Source organism: Columba livia, chromosome 2 (genome assembly GCF_036013475.1).
Source record: "Columba livia isolate bColLiv1 breed racing homer chromosome 2, bColLiv1.pat.W.v2, whole genome shotgun sequence".
NCBI classification, from domain to species: domain Eukaryota; kingdom Metazoa; phylum Chordata; class Aves; order Columbiformes; family Columbidae; genus Columba; species Columba livia.
In genome coordinates, this window is record NC_088603.1 from 153900976 (window position 1) to 153917230 (window position 16255).

The 16255-nt window shown below is 39.2% G+C and overlaps 1 protein-coding gene across 1 annotated transcript in view; it reads left to right on the forward strand.

Annotated features, from left to right (window-relative positions):
- The window catches only part of TG (thyroglobulin), a 164370-nt gene that overhangs the window by 32334 nt on the left and 115781 nt on the right, over nucleotides 1-16255 (forward strand). The window contains exons 18-22 of the mRNA XM_021298862.2: nucleotides 497-651; nucleotides 1097-1253; nucleotides 5702-5926; nucleotides 10645-10794; nucleotides 12619-12789. Of these exons, the coding sequence (XP_021154537.2) occupies nucleotides 497-651; nucleotides 1097-1253; nucleotides 5702-5926; nucleotides 10645-10794; nucleotides 12619-12789 (858 nt within the window). The remainder of the gene's footprint in view (nucleotides 1-496; nucleotides 652-1096; nucleotides 1254-5701; nucleotides 5927-10644; nucleotides 10795-12618; nucleotides 12790-16255) is intronic.

The window sequence follows — 16255 nt, forward strand, 5'->3', positions numbered from 1 at the left end:
GTACATTGAATTAGTATTAATTGCTTTAGCCATTCAATCGCTTTTTAAACAGAAGCTCTTTCATGATTGTGTCTAAGAGATGCAGAATTTAACAAGTCAATAATTCCTGTCTTCCTGTTTCTTTTATAAGTATTGGCATAAAGTCAGCTGTCATCAAGTTGTCTGGGAATTCCTATCTGTGAAGGCTTATAAAAAATCATCATTAATGATGCAGATTGTTCCTCATCCTTCTGTTAGTTTTCCAGTGTAAAATATCTCTTTATTATAACCATATAATATTTTTTTTAATCTAATGCACAACATATGTATTTATCAAGCATGTCTCTTGCTGCTTATTATTTACTACCAACAACTCCATTGCTTTCACCTAGAAGTGGGGAGACATTATAGATGCAAGATCAAAATGCCAAATCAATGCTATCTTTTCTCAAAGTAACTTTGAAACTCATACATTAAATACCGAGGCTACTAAATGCCCTTTCTACTTAATTTTTAGAGCTCCAATTATTTCAGACAGTCCAAGCTCAAACACACTTTCAACTGCTGCTACCGCCTGAGAGGACATGTAGTTCTGACTACTCTGGATTACTTCAGGCATTCCAGATACTTATTTCAGATGAGCTGAAGGCTCGTGGTTTATGTCACCTCCAGGTAATTTCAATTCCTTATTCTCTATTGTTGCCGGGGTTTTTTGTTTGGTATGTTGTGTTTTGTTGTGGTTTTTTTTGGCCTGTTCACGAGAGGTAGAAGAGCAGAAAATTCCATGAAATCTGTCAGGATTGGCAGCATTCTCATATGGAAGGCTGGGAAAATAGGATCTTTAGTCTCACTGACCCCACATCAGCAGATCAGATTAATGGTAACAATAGAAGTTATATCACATCAATTCGACATTTAGTAAAAATATATTTTTATGAAAGAGAGCCCTTTGATTTGAGTAAGAGACCTCCTAAACTTATCTTTTACTACTTCTGCCTTTGTTTTTACAGAGCCCTTTGAAAATGTTTCCTTTGAGCATAGAATGGTGCAAATGAATAGAGGAACTAGAAAGTTCTCAGGTTGACTAATGGTGGTTTAATTTGATTTTGAATTTGAGGTAAATGCGTTTGGAGATACCGGCTCAGTTTCTGTCTGTGATGATTCCACTGTCTATGTTGAATGCCTGAGTGTGGATCGCCTGGGGGTGAACGTCACGTGGAGGACTCAGCTGGAAAACATCCCGGCAGCTTCGCACCCTGACTTACATGATATTGGTAAGTTTTGGTTTTGGTGGTTTTTGTTTTGTTTTGTTTTGGTTTTTTCCTATGATATTTCTGGGTCTCTTTAGCTTGGAGAAGAGGAGACTGAGGGGTGACCTCATTAATGTTTACAGACATATAAAGGGTGAGTGTCAGGAGGATGGAGCCAGGCTCTTCTCGGTGACAACCAATGATAGGACGAGGGGTAATGGGTACAAACTGGAACACAAAAAGTTCCACTTAAATTTGAGAAGAAACTTGTTATCAGTGAGGGTGACAGACACTGGAACAGGCTGCCCAGGGCGGTTGTGGAGTCTCCTACTCTGGAGACATTCAAAACCCACCTGGACACCTTCCTGTGTAACCTCATCTGGGTGTTCCTGCTCTGGCAGGGGGATTGGACTGGATGATCTTTTGAGGTCCCTTCTAATCCCTAACATTCTGTGATTCTGTGATTCTGTGATTTAATCCTGCTTTGCTTTTGATTGTTTTGCTTCCCCATGTCTGCTCTTAGGAAGCACTAACAAGGTACTGGTTTTGCTGTTGATATATTTATCTTTTCAGGCTGTGAGTGCACAGTGGAAAGGAGCTATGATTGAATGTTTCTTTCAGATAGGACTGCCTCAGCTTCCCTAACTGCGATTGAAAATTGCTTTATCGGACATGGGCGGAACAGCCCCAGATGTTCACTTCCTTAGGCAGGTCCTCAGTGGTGAAAAAGATTGTGTTCCTTATTGACTGGACTCAGAGCAACACAATTCACACACTGCCAAAAATACAGCTAATTTCTTCCAAGTTTTTTTTATTTTTCCTTTTTTTTTTTTTTTTTTTTGCACTCACTCCCCCATTTTTTTATTTATTTACACTTGACACTACAGGACGACCCTTACCTTGGAAGTCCTAGAGCAATTATGCAGGGACCATGGACTTGCAGATCTCCACTCGGGTCTCTGAGTGAATTAGGGATCATGTAACTTCTTTCAAAATAGTCAGTGTTTCCCTTTAAAATAAAAGACATAAAAGTCATACCCCAAAGTCAAATGCCTTCTGTGCCACTTTTTCTCCAGTTTTACTGCTTTGCAGTGGTTTTCCCAGCACCAAAAATAAATAACTCTGGCTGCCGTTGTTCTTCCCTCTGACTTTGGGACTGGGAGGTGTGTGCCCTACAGCACTTTTTGCCTGATCAAAACCGAATCCAAAAGTGTTCAGGTCACAGAGAGCAGCTGCAGTTGTCGTGTGGTTCCTGGCTTTACAATCTGTTTATGTTTACTTCCATTAGGTTGCTCCAAATTATAAGGGAAACATGAATATTGAAGCAGTTTGCAGAAGGTGGATCAAAGTAGAAGTGTGTTTGGTTTTATGCTAAGCTTTACTTTTAAAAGTGTTCCCCTTGGGGGGCATTACTTTTTTTACACTCTCCACACTGTAGTTTCCCAGTAGTACTAAAATTGCTTTTCAGGGAATGACTGAATGGTTTCAGATGAGGCAGAGCAGAACCTGGTTTCTGTATCCTCTTGACACCGTCAGCTTCCACTGCCTTCTACAAACAGCTTCAAGTCTTTCTGATTGAGGTGCAAATTGGCTCTCTGATTTGAAAATTGGCGTCACTAAAATAGCTTTGTTCTTCTCCTAGCTTCTTTACAGGTAAATGAGAAGTTTTCTTTTTCCTCCTGTGAAGTAGCTGAGAAAAAAATTGCAAACCAGAAGTGTGCACATGTTCCCACCGGAGAGCCTCAAAACTAAATCACTCGTGAATGCTTGATTGCTTTTCTTTTCTTGCAGATATTTTCATGTACTGAAATCTGAGGCTGTGCAAAATCCTTCCTGAAGGCTCTTATGCCATTTGGCTTTATAGCTTAGACCTCAGCTCCAAAACATTGGGGAATACTTCCAGAGTTTGTATCTTTTGTGTTCAACAGGCAAAAAATACTAGGGGTTCCAAAAATGGGCTTTTGGTAGATGAACACATAGTAAACAGTCCCCATCAGTGAGACCGGAGGAGACAAATCCCTGAACTATGCAAACAGTATTTTAAGCTGTGTCTTTGAAGTCTGTATTTTCTTAAAAGAAAACAACAACAACAAAACGATTTTTTTTGTTTTTCTCCTTTCTCTCACTTTCTCATTTGGCCAATATAAACTCCAGGTAATGGTATGATCCCTTTCCTATTGAAATTAGTGTTTCATTCAACAGCATCAAATCTTAAATCAGATTTCTTCCCACTACATAACACAAAATGTAGCAATTTATAGGATATTTCTGTATATGAAAAGATGTATTGTCCCCTGAGAAGTGTAAGTCCCTAAACATATACCAGGCCTCGGATAAATGTTTAGTAAGAACTTCCAGTAAATCAAACAATGTATGAGATGTGTAGTAGCTTGGATTGCCAAAATCATGCAGTAAAACAGGAGGAAAATGAGGGTAGCACTATTGTATCTGCCACGCTTTAGAGCATGCTGAAGGTCCCAGGAGGCTCATCTTGGACCAGACACTTGGTCCCATGTCAGCAGGGAAGTGTGGCCCCAAGCTGGCCAGCCTTGCTGGAAGGGCTGGACCAAGGCAGCTTGTGTAAGACATTACCAGTGAGTTTGTGGCAGGCACTGAATTGTTGTTTGTTGAGATGTTCCAGGACATACTTGTCTATTTGCAGTGCATGAACATGTATACTGCAGTTGAACACTCATTTATATACTCTGAATGTAAAGGATACTATGCATGCATGGATACTTGCTGTGGTCATAGGGGGGCCACATTTGGTGACAGTGTTAAGAACTTTTCAATACAGGGAAACATTTTAGACTAAAGGAAATTCAAAAAAACCTAAATGAGTTCTTACTGATTTGACTGTTTGCTTCTTTTCCACATGGTAATTCCCTCCAGCTGTCATTTCAAGGTTATTTTTAATTCTGATACATCTAGTCACTAGACAATTCAGAAGGATATTTGTGTGAATAAAAGGATAATCTGCTTATTCCTGCTTTCAATTATGAGACAATCTCTGGCAAAATATTTGCAAAATGTTGTTGGTTATATGTTGATCTCCAATTACTTCCTCATGAGCTAAGTATCGTTTTGGACTGGAGTTGAACAAAACTAAATGCTGTTTTGTTGGTTATAGTATGTGTCAGTGCAGCAGAAGGATAAGCAGCTCAAAGCTGGAGGAAACAGAGCACTGAGAACATTAGGACACAGCTGTCAGCTTTAATGCAAAGTATGTTCACTGTAGCTCTTAAGTGTAAAAATCTCATGTCCCTCTTCTCCAAAGGGAGAAGTGACATCTACACAACAGCAATCAGCTACAGAGCAACGTTCTGACAGAAAAGGGCACCTACACTTTCAGTATCAAAGGCCTAGGATGATACTTCAGAAAAAGCATTGCAAGGGTACAGTCTGTTCTGTGTGTTTACAGCCGTGTACCTGGCTGTAAAATTCTCTCCTCACACAACTGAAAACCCAGCCCAGGGCTCCAGTGCAAAGTTGGGAAATGTACCACATGAGAAGGCAGTGGTACCCTCAGCTATATGCCTTGGACACATCAGTCACAAAATAAATCATCTTTGTACAGCGTGTATATAACATCCTCCCCATGGAAATTCAGCATCTAAGGTTGTTGGTGTCCTTGCAAAACTCAAAGTTACAGAGTGCAGGACTTCCCATTTGCTTGGTTGCCCATCACCTGTAGCTACAGAAGGTCCTTGTCTTGCAAATTTGAAGCAGTAAACCACATAGACGTTTCATTCAATGCCAAAAAGCCTACAGGGCTGAACAGAATGTGACAGCAAACACAATCTGTTGGGAACACTGTTCTTGTAGCACTTTTGGTCCAGCCAGACTGGGGAATACACTCTTGATCTAGCACTGAAAATTATCCTTGCACAAATCATCAAAAGGGAAGCTGTCTGTGCAACCAATAACGTAGAGAATAGGAAAGATATTAACTGTTTTCCAGCTTTAAACACCCGCTTCAGCAATCGTAAAGAGCATGACTGTTGCATAGGCGGGTACATTGAGTATCAGTAGTATGATGGAAGGTGATTATTATGTTGCTACAGATGCTGACCATCAAAAACAAACCAACAAAATGCTGGAAAATATGCCAATGATACCCATTGAAAAAATAGGAATAAATTAAATCTGAATGTCAGATAGTCCTGGCTTTCATCTCCTGGATTTCTGTAATTCAGAATTCAATTTTGTTCTCTGATGCTTTAGTTTTTGAATATTCTTTTTTTTTTTTTTTTTTTTCTGCTTGTTTCTTTAGCACCCTCTACATATACTGACATTAGGACTTTAATCTGACAGACACTTTACAGATTTATTATTTTCTGCTGTTTGCTAACATGGCTGTATTTCTGTATCTGCCCATGTTTTTAACATAGAGTTCATCAGTCTCTGTGTGGTTATCCATTCCCATATTCAGAGTATCTTTATGCTGTTTCATTGTATTTTTTCCCCTTTAGAAAATGCAATTGTTGGAGAAAACCTCATTGGAGCATTTATGAATGAGATTAAAGGTGGTTATTTTCTGCTCCATTTGGACTCCAAGCAATTCCTAGCAGATTCTGTCGTTGATTTTCCACGGGATGAAGAGTTTGATCTGTCTCCGACTGTGAAGCTAGGATGTAGCAATGGGTTTCGAAGAACTTCATCTCCTGGGAAAGTAGCTCCAAATTCACAAGGATGTGGTATGTCTCAGTTTAACTTTCTCTTCTTAGGAATCAGTACAAAGCCAAAGTCTGAAAATCATCAGTGAACTTGTATTTATGGTTAATATGTCAAAGGCGTGAAACACAAACGTGAATGGCAAATCTGAGGAGAGATGAGAATTAGTGCTTTGATTTGGAAATAGGCATCATGCCACTGACACAGTAGGTTTTACAACCATTTTCGGAGATTTTTTAGATCTGTCTGGTATGAGAAGGTCTTTCTGTAGTGTATGTGATCCTTGATAAGATTTCACAAAGGTAATGTAGCTGGTGCTTCAGATGATGATACATTATTCTGAGTAGAAACCTAGATGCAGAAATGACAGAAGGAAGTCCTGAGACTCTGAATCCCTGGGCCAAGTCCAGCCAGCTCAGATGGAAGCTTCCTTGGTGTTGGCCAACACTCAGACCTGATTGCACTTCTGCCCTCTTTTCATCTTCTTTCCTTCTGTTTAGTCTGCTTCGCTGGAACAGGCTGCGTTTCTGCCAACATCCTGCTCAGGGCTGCCAAACTCACCTTTTGATGGATCCCCGTGGCTGTGCCTGGTGCTCCTGGGTACCAGCTCATGCTGCCAAAGAGTCTTTGCCTGAACAACCCCTCTTGTGTTTTTGGCAACATCAGCCCCCCTACAGTGCAACCCTCATTGTTCTTCTTGGCCTAGTTTGCCTCAGTGAGTCTGTGTCTTACTTATGTCAGTTTGGGATGTATTCACTATGTCAAGCTACTTCTAGGTATAACCATAGAATCACAGAATAGTTTGGGTTGGAAAGGACCTTCAAAGCTCATCTAGTCCAACTCCTGGCCATGAGCAGGGACATCTTCAACCAGATCAGGTTGCTCAGAGCCCCATCTAGCATGGCCTTGAATGTTTCCAGGAATGGGGCATCTACCACCTCTCTGGGCAACCTGGGCCAGTACTTTTCCACTCTTATTGTAAAAAAATTCTCTAAGATCAACAGTAACAGGTATTGGATAAGTTTTTCAGTATGGGGAATATTTTCAGATGGGAAAACTTCAACACTACGCAGCTTAAGTTAGAGACCTTGAGAGCAAACCGAAATACATGAAAACATCCTAGCTCCCTGCTTGGTATGGTCATTCTCTTTATGTTGGGAGAGCTTCCTTATGTCTGGGCAAGGCTTTAAGGTAATCAAGTGATGAATCAGTTCTGAACTGCTGCAGTTTCCAGCTTGGACCTTTAAGGGTAAATTGACTGCAATTTCAGTTCATGTCCACAGTCCAAAACACTTCCGTTTTTGCTTATTTATATCCACCATGCAGAAAAAAGATTAATTCCTACTGAGAATCCAGAGTCTGTAACAACTTGCAGTTACTTAACAAGATGTACTGATTAAAGGTATTATTTATTAAGTAAGGTCCATCATTGAGAGCAGAAGAACTTTCAGAGAATTGGATCTTTCTGCCAAATATTTCCTGCCAGGGATAAAGGTCTCTAGGAAGCAGTGAATTAATTCACCTTTTAAGTTAGTTCATACGTATTTGAACCAGCTAGCTGTAGAAAAAGTCACTCAGTAAAAAAGACTTACCATAGAGACATGGAAATGAGAGTTTCTGCTCCAGCTTTTTGCAGAGATTTTGTATTCTAAGATGTCAGAGTATCCATGCTGCTGGAAAATGATTTGTGTAGTACGACTGTGTATTTTATTCTAAATAGGTGATTTAGGAATTCTGCTTCTTGTTCCTCTAGGATATATATATATATATATATATATATATATATATATGTTTACTTTTATTTTAAATTATTGATTTATTCTGGTCATTTATCCTGTCTGGGTCTGTTTCTTTACTACTAATAAGGACTACTAGTAAGAAGTACTGTGATTACAGTATAGAAGTTCTGTGATTACAGAAATAAAAGTTGTGTGAGAGTGACAGGGATTATTTTGTTATTCTCTTCAACTTCCTGTTCCACTTTGTTGTTGGAATATAAATTGTCTTTTCAGATCCTGATCTTATATATCTGCTTGTTTTTCATGGTGAGTGATGTTTCCCCTTGCTTCAGGAAGCATGGACAGGTCTTAGTAGCAGCAGCTTGCTGGTATTCTCAATAAACTTAATATTTTCATTTAGGAACAAGCAGCTTGCATGAACCTGCCTCTTCATGTCATGTATTTTCCTTACAGTCATCTGTTTCTTCTATTTTAGCTTTGTTTCATGTTTTCATGCCTGTAAAATGGGTAACATCGTGTTAGTTTTTCTTTGTCTGACTCCTACACTGAATTACTTTACCCCACAGGTATTTAGGAATATAATTCCTTAAGAGTCTGAGGTAAGAGTTTTATTTTAGCTGAAGTTTAAAAGGACAAAAACCACTTTATTTGCTAAGGTGTGAGTCATAAAGAAGAGAGCTAGGAACTGTCCAGGAGGCAACTTTATGAACTCAACCCCTCTTCCCCCATTTATTTTAAGAGAAAACCTGAAGCCTGTTTATGAATTATCTTTGATTTATTTTATGTTTTTATGAGGTTCCTTTTATTATTTAGAATTCTTGGCAAATCTTTTAGAGTTGCTTTGAGCAGAGCATAACTGAAATGTAAAATAAAATGCTAGATTTCTAGCTGAGCTGGCAGCTCAAGACTTCATTTCTAATAATCTAGATCAAAAATCTGACATCCCAAAGTTTTCCAGTATCCCTGGAAGGAAGAAAGAGCAGTGCAAGCATTGGGTAAAGATCAGTTTTGACAGTTTTTCAGCATTTTAGCATAGCAAAAGCTGGTCTTAGGTAAAGGGAGGATACTGTGAGGAGTGGTGACCCTGTGCTCCAGTGACTTGTTCTTTAGTCTTGAATTAGCTACTCAGTGTGTTGTTCCCCTGGTACACAGAAGTCCGAGTCTAGTTAGAAGTGAGACCAGGTTACGAATTTCATGTGCAGGAGCAAGGGATTAAATTTGGGGATTATTTTTATTTTCACATTTTATTTTATTTTTTGCCTAATTTAGGGTTACAAAGTTTGGGCCTAGTGCTAACGTTTAGTTCCGAGATTTTGGCTCAAAGCTGTTATTTAGTTTCTTATGTTGTTAAAATGTGTGAACGTTAAAGCTTGAAAGTACAATATGATGGTTTGTCTGACTTCTAGAATCAAACGTCTCTGCACCAACATTTTTTTTCTGTTCTTTTTCCCCTTTTTTGATCCAATGTGTGAAAAAAAGGCAATTTTATTTGCTTAAAATGTGATAGAACACACAGGTGTTACTTTCACATCGTGACTCAAACTACAAAAAGAGGAGAATGCTCTGAGAAGCTTAATTTGTTCTTTTTTAAACTTTAATTGCTTAATTATTCTCCCTTTGCATTTTTTCTTCCATTTAGGCATGGATACTAATTTCATTTCAATTTCTACTGTTGTTCATTTGTAATGAGCATGATCCTTTTTGCATGTGTTGGAAAATGTCTTTAAAATCTATCAGACACTCTTGTGTATTAAATAATGTGCTTGAGAAAGGAGAATTCTGTCTGATCCAGGAATTTTTGGTTCCGTAATTGATTTTAGATATGTGTTATACCAAGAGTAAGTGCCTTGATATGTACTTAGCAGGAAAATTTCAGCTTCACAGTTGTCTCATCCTAGACCTTCCCACTGGACCATTTACAGCAGATGAAGGAAGATATGGTCATGTTTATTCTAGTTGTTATTTAAGTCTGTTATAATTTAGGTGCTCCTATAAGTTAAATCACTTTACTTTCCCATATGTTGGCCAGAACAGTAATTCATCATATGGGTTGTAGTGAGGATGGCCAATTTTCCATTACTGTTTCTCTCTCATACAAGCTTAAACTGCTGTCAAGACATAGGGAAAGCACAGAAATGTAGTTTTACACCTTGTCAAAGTCCCAAAATATACATTTGATAGTGTTTTGAAGGAAATCTACATCTGGAAAGCAGCTGTGAAATAACAAGTAAAGATATTGTCCTGGAAATGTGTTTGTGACTCTTCTGCTTTAATGCTCATTCGAATGATCTAGAGGGAAAAACAATATTTCATGACCTCCCAGAACATAAAGAGTTTTCTCTGTAATATGTAATGCATCAGCTGTAAATATTACTCTTGATTGTTCTGAAAATGATATATATACTGACTAAAAATATCTATTTGTTTTGTGTTTGCGTTGTCATGTGCACAACTAGTGACTTTAATCCAGCCATTACTGTTTAGTTTGGAAGCACTTTCCAAAAATTTCTTTACCAGGAGTTCAGAATGAAACTCTTGCCATATGGTGGGTTTCTGTATGATGTTTTTGGAATTTCTGCTCCTAGAAACCTTTCTGTTTCTGTCTGTAGTGGTTGAAGTTACTCTGTTTCTATCTCGTGTACCTTTTCTTTCAGAACCTATCCACAAAATGCATTATCTTGTTACAAATGGATTTGACATATGGAAATCAGTCCTGGACTTGGTATTACCAAAGAGCTTGATGTTCACTAATTCAAGAACAGTTTTAGGGTGATCCGAGGAAAAAAAAAAAAAGACCACTGCCTATATTCCAGTCATTGGTGTATTTAATGAACATTTAAGGAGTGTTCACCTGTGTTATTCCACCTAGAAATACATATATTAAGAGCGTGAAGCCTATGGCATGTCTACCAGCATGAAATATATATATAGACCCACACATGTGTGTGCAAATGCCTGAACTGCTTGGATTCCAAAAGAGTAATAAGTTGTTCTCTTTGCAGTTGTTTGTCCTCCAGGCAGTCATTTCCAGAATGATGAATGTGTTCCCTGCCCTATTGGCTACTATCAGTATCAGACAGGACGTTCCTCCTGTATCAAGTGTCCTGTGGGCAAAACTACCAACTCCTATGGAGCATTCAGTGCTGAACACTGTAAGTTGAACTCATTTTTTTCCCTTATGCTTTGTATTCTGTCTTCAAATAACTAATGGATTTTTTTTTCATCTGTAAGTTTGAAACAATAAAAAGATTCTCCCTCTGGGGTTTTTTTGGATGGCTATGATCTCTTCTGCATACATTCAAAGATGTTTTACAAAGACAGAACAAACTGTCTGGTATTTTGACTAAAAATGCATGAGAAATGAGTGGTCAGTCTCATCCAGGATGTTGTGGTTCCTTAAGGTGTGTTCATTGTACTCAGAAACTTTATCTGGACATTCAGTATCAGTGAGAAACACCTTACATGGTTCATTTATTGGCACTTTCATGAACTCTGGCGTTTTTGTGCAGCATTTTCCGCCAAAATACAAATGCTTCTCACAAAGTGGGTATCAATGTGTTCACTAAAGCTGGTGTGGTCAGTTTAAATGACTTATTCTTGCATGCAGTTCCATAAAGAAAAGCACCTATTACGTCCAAATTATTTTTTTTTCTGTAGCATTAGATCATGGATAAAAAAATTACAGTGAGTAGTGAGAATGTTTTGTGTGAGTGTTGGTGAGTATAGGGACTGCTTTGTTCTGTTTCAATCTATTTATTCTCTTAAGTAGACTTAAAAAAAACCCAACCAACCAAACAAACCTCAAAACTCCGACAAATTTATTGTAATGTACCCCATCGTTGATTAGCTTTTGCCTACAGAAGACATTAGATTGAATTGTCATTCTTCATTTCCATATATGTTCCCTGTGTGGATACTGGACTCCTGTGCTGAAAAGTTTGCTCCTTACGTTTTCTTTACTGCACTTGCAGTTTCTTTCTCCCTCTCTCTCTTTCTTTCCTTCTGTCTTTCTTTCTTTCTTTTCCTTCCTTCCTCCCTCCCTTCCTCCCTTCCTCCCTTCCCTCTTTCTTCCCTCCCTCCCTCCCTCCCTTCCTTCCTTCTGATGCTTCAGTAGCATCTCAGGAGGAGGACATCAAGGTGGTTGACCTGTCAGGCTCTCTCCACCTGCTATTGCTGCCTTCGATGTAAGTCAAATTTCCAGATTTCTATGTTTGTGGAACACAGAGACTTGATTTCTAAATATTTCTAAATCATTAAAACTGTAAAGTAGTTGGGAAAATGTTTGTAATTAAAATCAAAGTTCTACATTATTTAATAATGCAGTGTGAGGGCCTTTTCTTTCTCACTGAAAAGGAGAATAAAACAAAGGTGAGGGGTGTAACAAATGGATGTGATGGCTCTTGTGCTGTGATTCATAACATTTTATGGATCTATTGCAGCAGGCACTGAACAAACCTGCCCTTCTCTATACTTCTTTGCTTTACAGTACTTAGCATAAATGAGTTCTGATCCGTGGCAGAGAATCCTAAAAATGTCAGGAACATGAATTGCAGTAACAACAAAGCAGTGAGAATATCATGTTTCAGAGAACAAAACACTGTGCAAATTACAGATTAATTTTTACTGAAGTCTCTGCTGCACTTAGAGCACTTTTGTCCTACGGCATTGAAACATTGTCCTGCTGCATTGACGGGACCAGAGGTGATGGGCACAAACCAAAACACAGGAGGTTTCCTTTGAACATCAGGAAACACTTTTTTATTATGATGCTGACTGAGCACTGACACAAATTGGCCAGGGAGGTTGTGGGGTCTCTAACCTTGTGGAGTCTCCAACTGGCTCTAGGTGATCCTGCTTGAGCAGGAGGGTTGGACCAGATGAACTTCAAATGTCCCTTCCAACCTCATCCGTTCTTTGAAACCCAGTGAGAGCATTATCAATGTACCTTTTTTTCTTTGTTTCTTTACTTATAACAGGTATCACGTACTGTCAAAGCAATGAGCAGGGTTTGCAGTGTGATGAAGATGGCCAGTATAGACCTTCTCAACAAGACCCTGACACTAAGAAGTCCTTCTGCGTTGATAGCTCTGGAGCAGCACTGGACTGGAAAGAAACAGATGATCTCCTTACAGACTACCAGTGCCTAGGTAAGTGTCAGAAGAATATTTCTGATATTTTTTCACCCCACATAAGTGAAACCTCCTCATGAAAAGACTCATTGTTCCACAGCTGGCTTGCCAGCTTACAGAGATTCACTTTTCCCTTAGTAGTGGACTCTGCCTAAAGCCACATTGCTCTGTAGTTTTACATTTCTTGACGGCAGTGGGGAAGTCAGTTCCTGTAAGTGAAGAGAGAGAAGTAGGTTTCTTGCACTCTCAGATGTCTGATGGCTTTTCATGTATGCTAATCTGCTGCTCTCTGCTTGGAAACCCCAAAGAATAATGGGATGGCTAATGGTAAAGAAGGAGAGTGATGAATTTCCTGGTAAAGTTATCACTCATCATGTAAAATAGACTGTGTTTGACAGTGACCTCACAGCAGCGGCATAACGTCACCCTCTGAGCTCCTGCTCTATGGTGTCTGACTTGGTGAACATACCCTTGCAAGCTAGGGGAACTTACTTCTGCTTGAACATAGTTGTGAAATGCCAGTTTTCAAGAAGTTGAAAAAATATAACCATAACATCTCCAGCAATTGTTTCAATGTATTTACTGATTTAGCACTTCAATACTCATCTTCTGGGGGAGCCTGTGGAAAAGCAGGATTTGGCTTCAGACAAACTGAAATAAACTGCAGTAAGGTCTAATTACTTTTCTTAGTCCCAAAGCTTTTGCCTTGCCCAAAAATAGTTTTCCAGAAGTTTTCATTGCTCATCATATGATCGGTATCAAGTTTAATGGAATATTCAGTTTAGAAACTGATGTCATTGTGTGCTCTAAATTAGACAATGTCTTATGACACGTATGATCAGTGGAAGGAGTGTGAAACGAAAGCCCTTGGCCGTGAAGAGGTTGCAAAACTATCTTCAGTTAAAATAGCTATTTTTTTTTTTCTCTCTGAGCACACTCAGAAACTGTAGTTATGAACATGAGGTGTTAGCCTCTGTTGCTCTCAGACATGGGGTAATTGGGCTGTTTCTTTGAGCAAAAGACTCAGAGCACCTTCATTCTCTTATAGCTTACTTACCTTGAGTCTTCCTGCCTGAGCGTTTCTGACTCTGTCCAGGAAAGAGCAGCTGTAGATACCTGTGCTTGTTTTTGTGCATCATGCTAGAAAAGTTCACTACAAATCAACAGTTACAAGTGTTGACAATTTAAGGTTTTAAAAAAACAACAAAAAGAAACACCCAAGAAGACTTGGCTTTGTTTGTTTGTGTGTTGTTTGTTTGGTTGTTTTTTTCAATAACTTGCAGTCCAACTTAATTTCGTTTTTGTCGTTGAAAGATCATTCTGTGCCTCCAAAAAGCATTATAGAAAGTGAAACCGATTATCTCTATTTTTACTTCCCCCCCTGCCCCTTCAACTTCCCTTAAGTGAATTCTCATGCAACAAGACAGCAGGATCTGAAGACTCATCTTCCTTTGACAGAAGGCTGGTGACTGGTCAGGGTTGATAAATAATCCAGCTGTTCTTTGGGTTTTTTTGAGTCTTGAGACAGAAAAAGAATTTTCTTGAATGAATGCACAGTAATAAGCTGTAACAACCCTGCTCATTCTTATTGTTCTCTCTCTTCTTAGATTTTAAGCCATGCTTAACATTTGTTGCAACAACAGGGATAGGATGTAGAGCTTTACTCTAGTATGTGAGATGAATGGGAAATTTCTGCTATACTCTAGATCTGTGACATGGCTGAGTAGTTATATTACTATTGAGGAGTGGGCAGTGTGAACTGACAAGTTCATGAAAATCAAAGCTGGTGGGTATTATTATTATTATTATTATTATTATTTACAAAGTAGCTTTATAAACACATTTTTCCTTTCTTTATATTAAAAAACCCACAAATTTAAAAAAGGCAGCATTTCTATCGATTTTGCAATGTGTTCAGTTTAATGTTTCATTACACTCTTCCTCTTCTCTACTTTTCTCTGATACTAAAGCAGAGAAAATAGGGGAGTGGGAAGAAGACAGAATTAGGAAAAAAAAAAAGGCAAACAACAATCAGAAAGATAACAAAGCATTTTAAAGTGCCATATTTTATTTTGAATTTTGCACTGGAAATGAGGGCAGCAAACAATTGCAAACGACATAAAATACTACTTTTCATTTTTGTGAAAATACATGAATTCTTTTTTTAACCAGGCATCTCTGCAAGTTGCAGAAATGTAGATTAGTGCAGAATTAGACCAATGCTTATATTTTGGTGTCCTGTGTTTCTAGGAAGGAAAAGATATTCCACGTCTGTTTACAACATCGTTCAGCCCTCTCCCCAGCCAAGTGCAAGGATATTTTTGTGTTATGTATTTGGCCAGCCCTCATGTTTTTTCTGAGCAGAAATAACGGTTTTATCAAAAGCACCTGCTGACTCAGCCCTGACAACAGTGGACATTTGCTTCTGATTTAGTCCTGACTGGTTTGCTGTAAGAGTACATATGATTGTTTTAAGAACTTATCCCTGACTTTTATTTTGTGGTTTATCCAGACGCTTCACAGCGAGAGGGCTGAGATCCTGCTGCTGGGCCTCTGCGCCCGTGTGCGCTGGGGAGAGAAGGGCTGAGCCTCCAGTTACTCACAGAAAATCATTTAGGTTGGAAAAGACCCTTAAGATCATCAGGTTGAATCATTAAACTAGCACTGCCAAGTTCACTATTAAACCATGTCCCTAAGCACCACATCTACGCGTCCTTTAAACACCTCCAGGGACAGTGACTCAACTGCTTCCCTGGGCAGCCCATTCCAATGCCTGACAATCCCTTTGGTGAAAAAGATTTTCCTAATATCCAACCTGAACCTCCCCTGGCACAACTTGAGGCCATTTCCTCTTGTCGTATCACTTGCTACATGGGAGAACAGACCAACCCCCTCCATGCTACAACCTCCTTTCAGGCAGTTGTAGACAGCGATAAGGTCTCCCCTCAGCCTCCTTTTCTCCAGGCTGAACAGCCCCAGTTCCCTCAGCTGCTCCTCATCACACTTGTGCTCCAGACCCCTCACCAGCTTCATTGCCTGTCTCTGAAGAGCTTCTCTTCCATATGCGGACATCTCGCATGGGCTGAGATCAGACCAGGGCTTCTGCTTCTCAGCCTTTTTAGACCTAGACCAGGCATTGGTTGGAGTGACCCAGTGTTTTGCATTCATTCAGGGAATTCAGAGGACAAGTCAACACAGGGGTGATGCCAAGCCACCATGTTCCTTCATTCCTCTCTTCATATGAAAAAACCTTTGTAATACATGTAGTAGCAATCTGAGCAGGGTAGTGGTGTTGCCATATGTGCCCCTTCACCAGACTATAAGCTTCAGGGCACAGCCAGGGCCAAACTTTCTGGAACTTAAACTGGGTTCCTCACCCCGTTTAGTGATCTTTGGGTTTTGCATCTTTAGACCTCATGGGCTTTTGGGTGTAGTGCTTCCAATTCAGAGAGAGAAGATAAAAGGTTTTGGTAAGTAAAGTAAT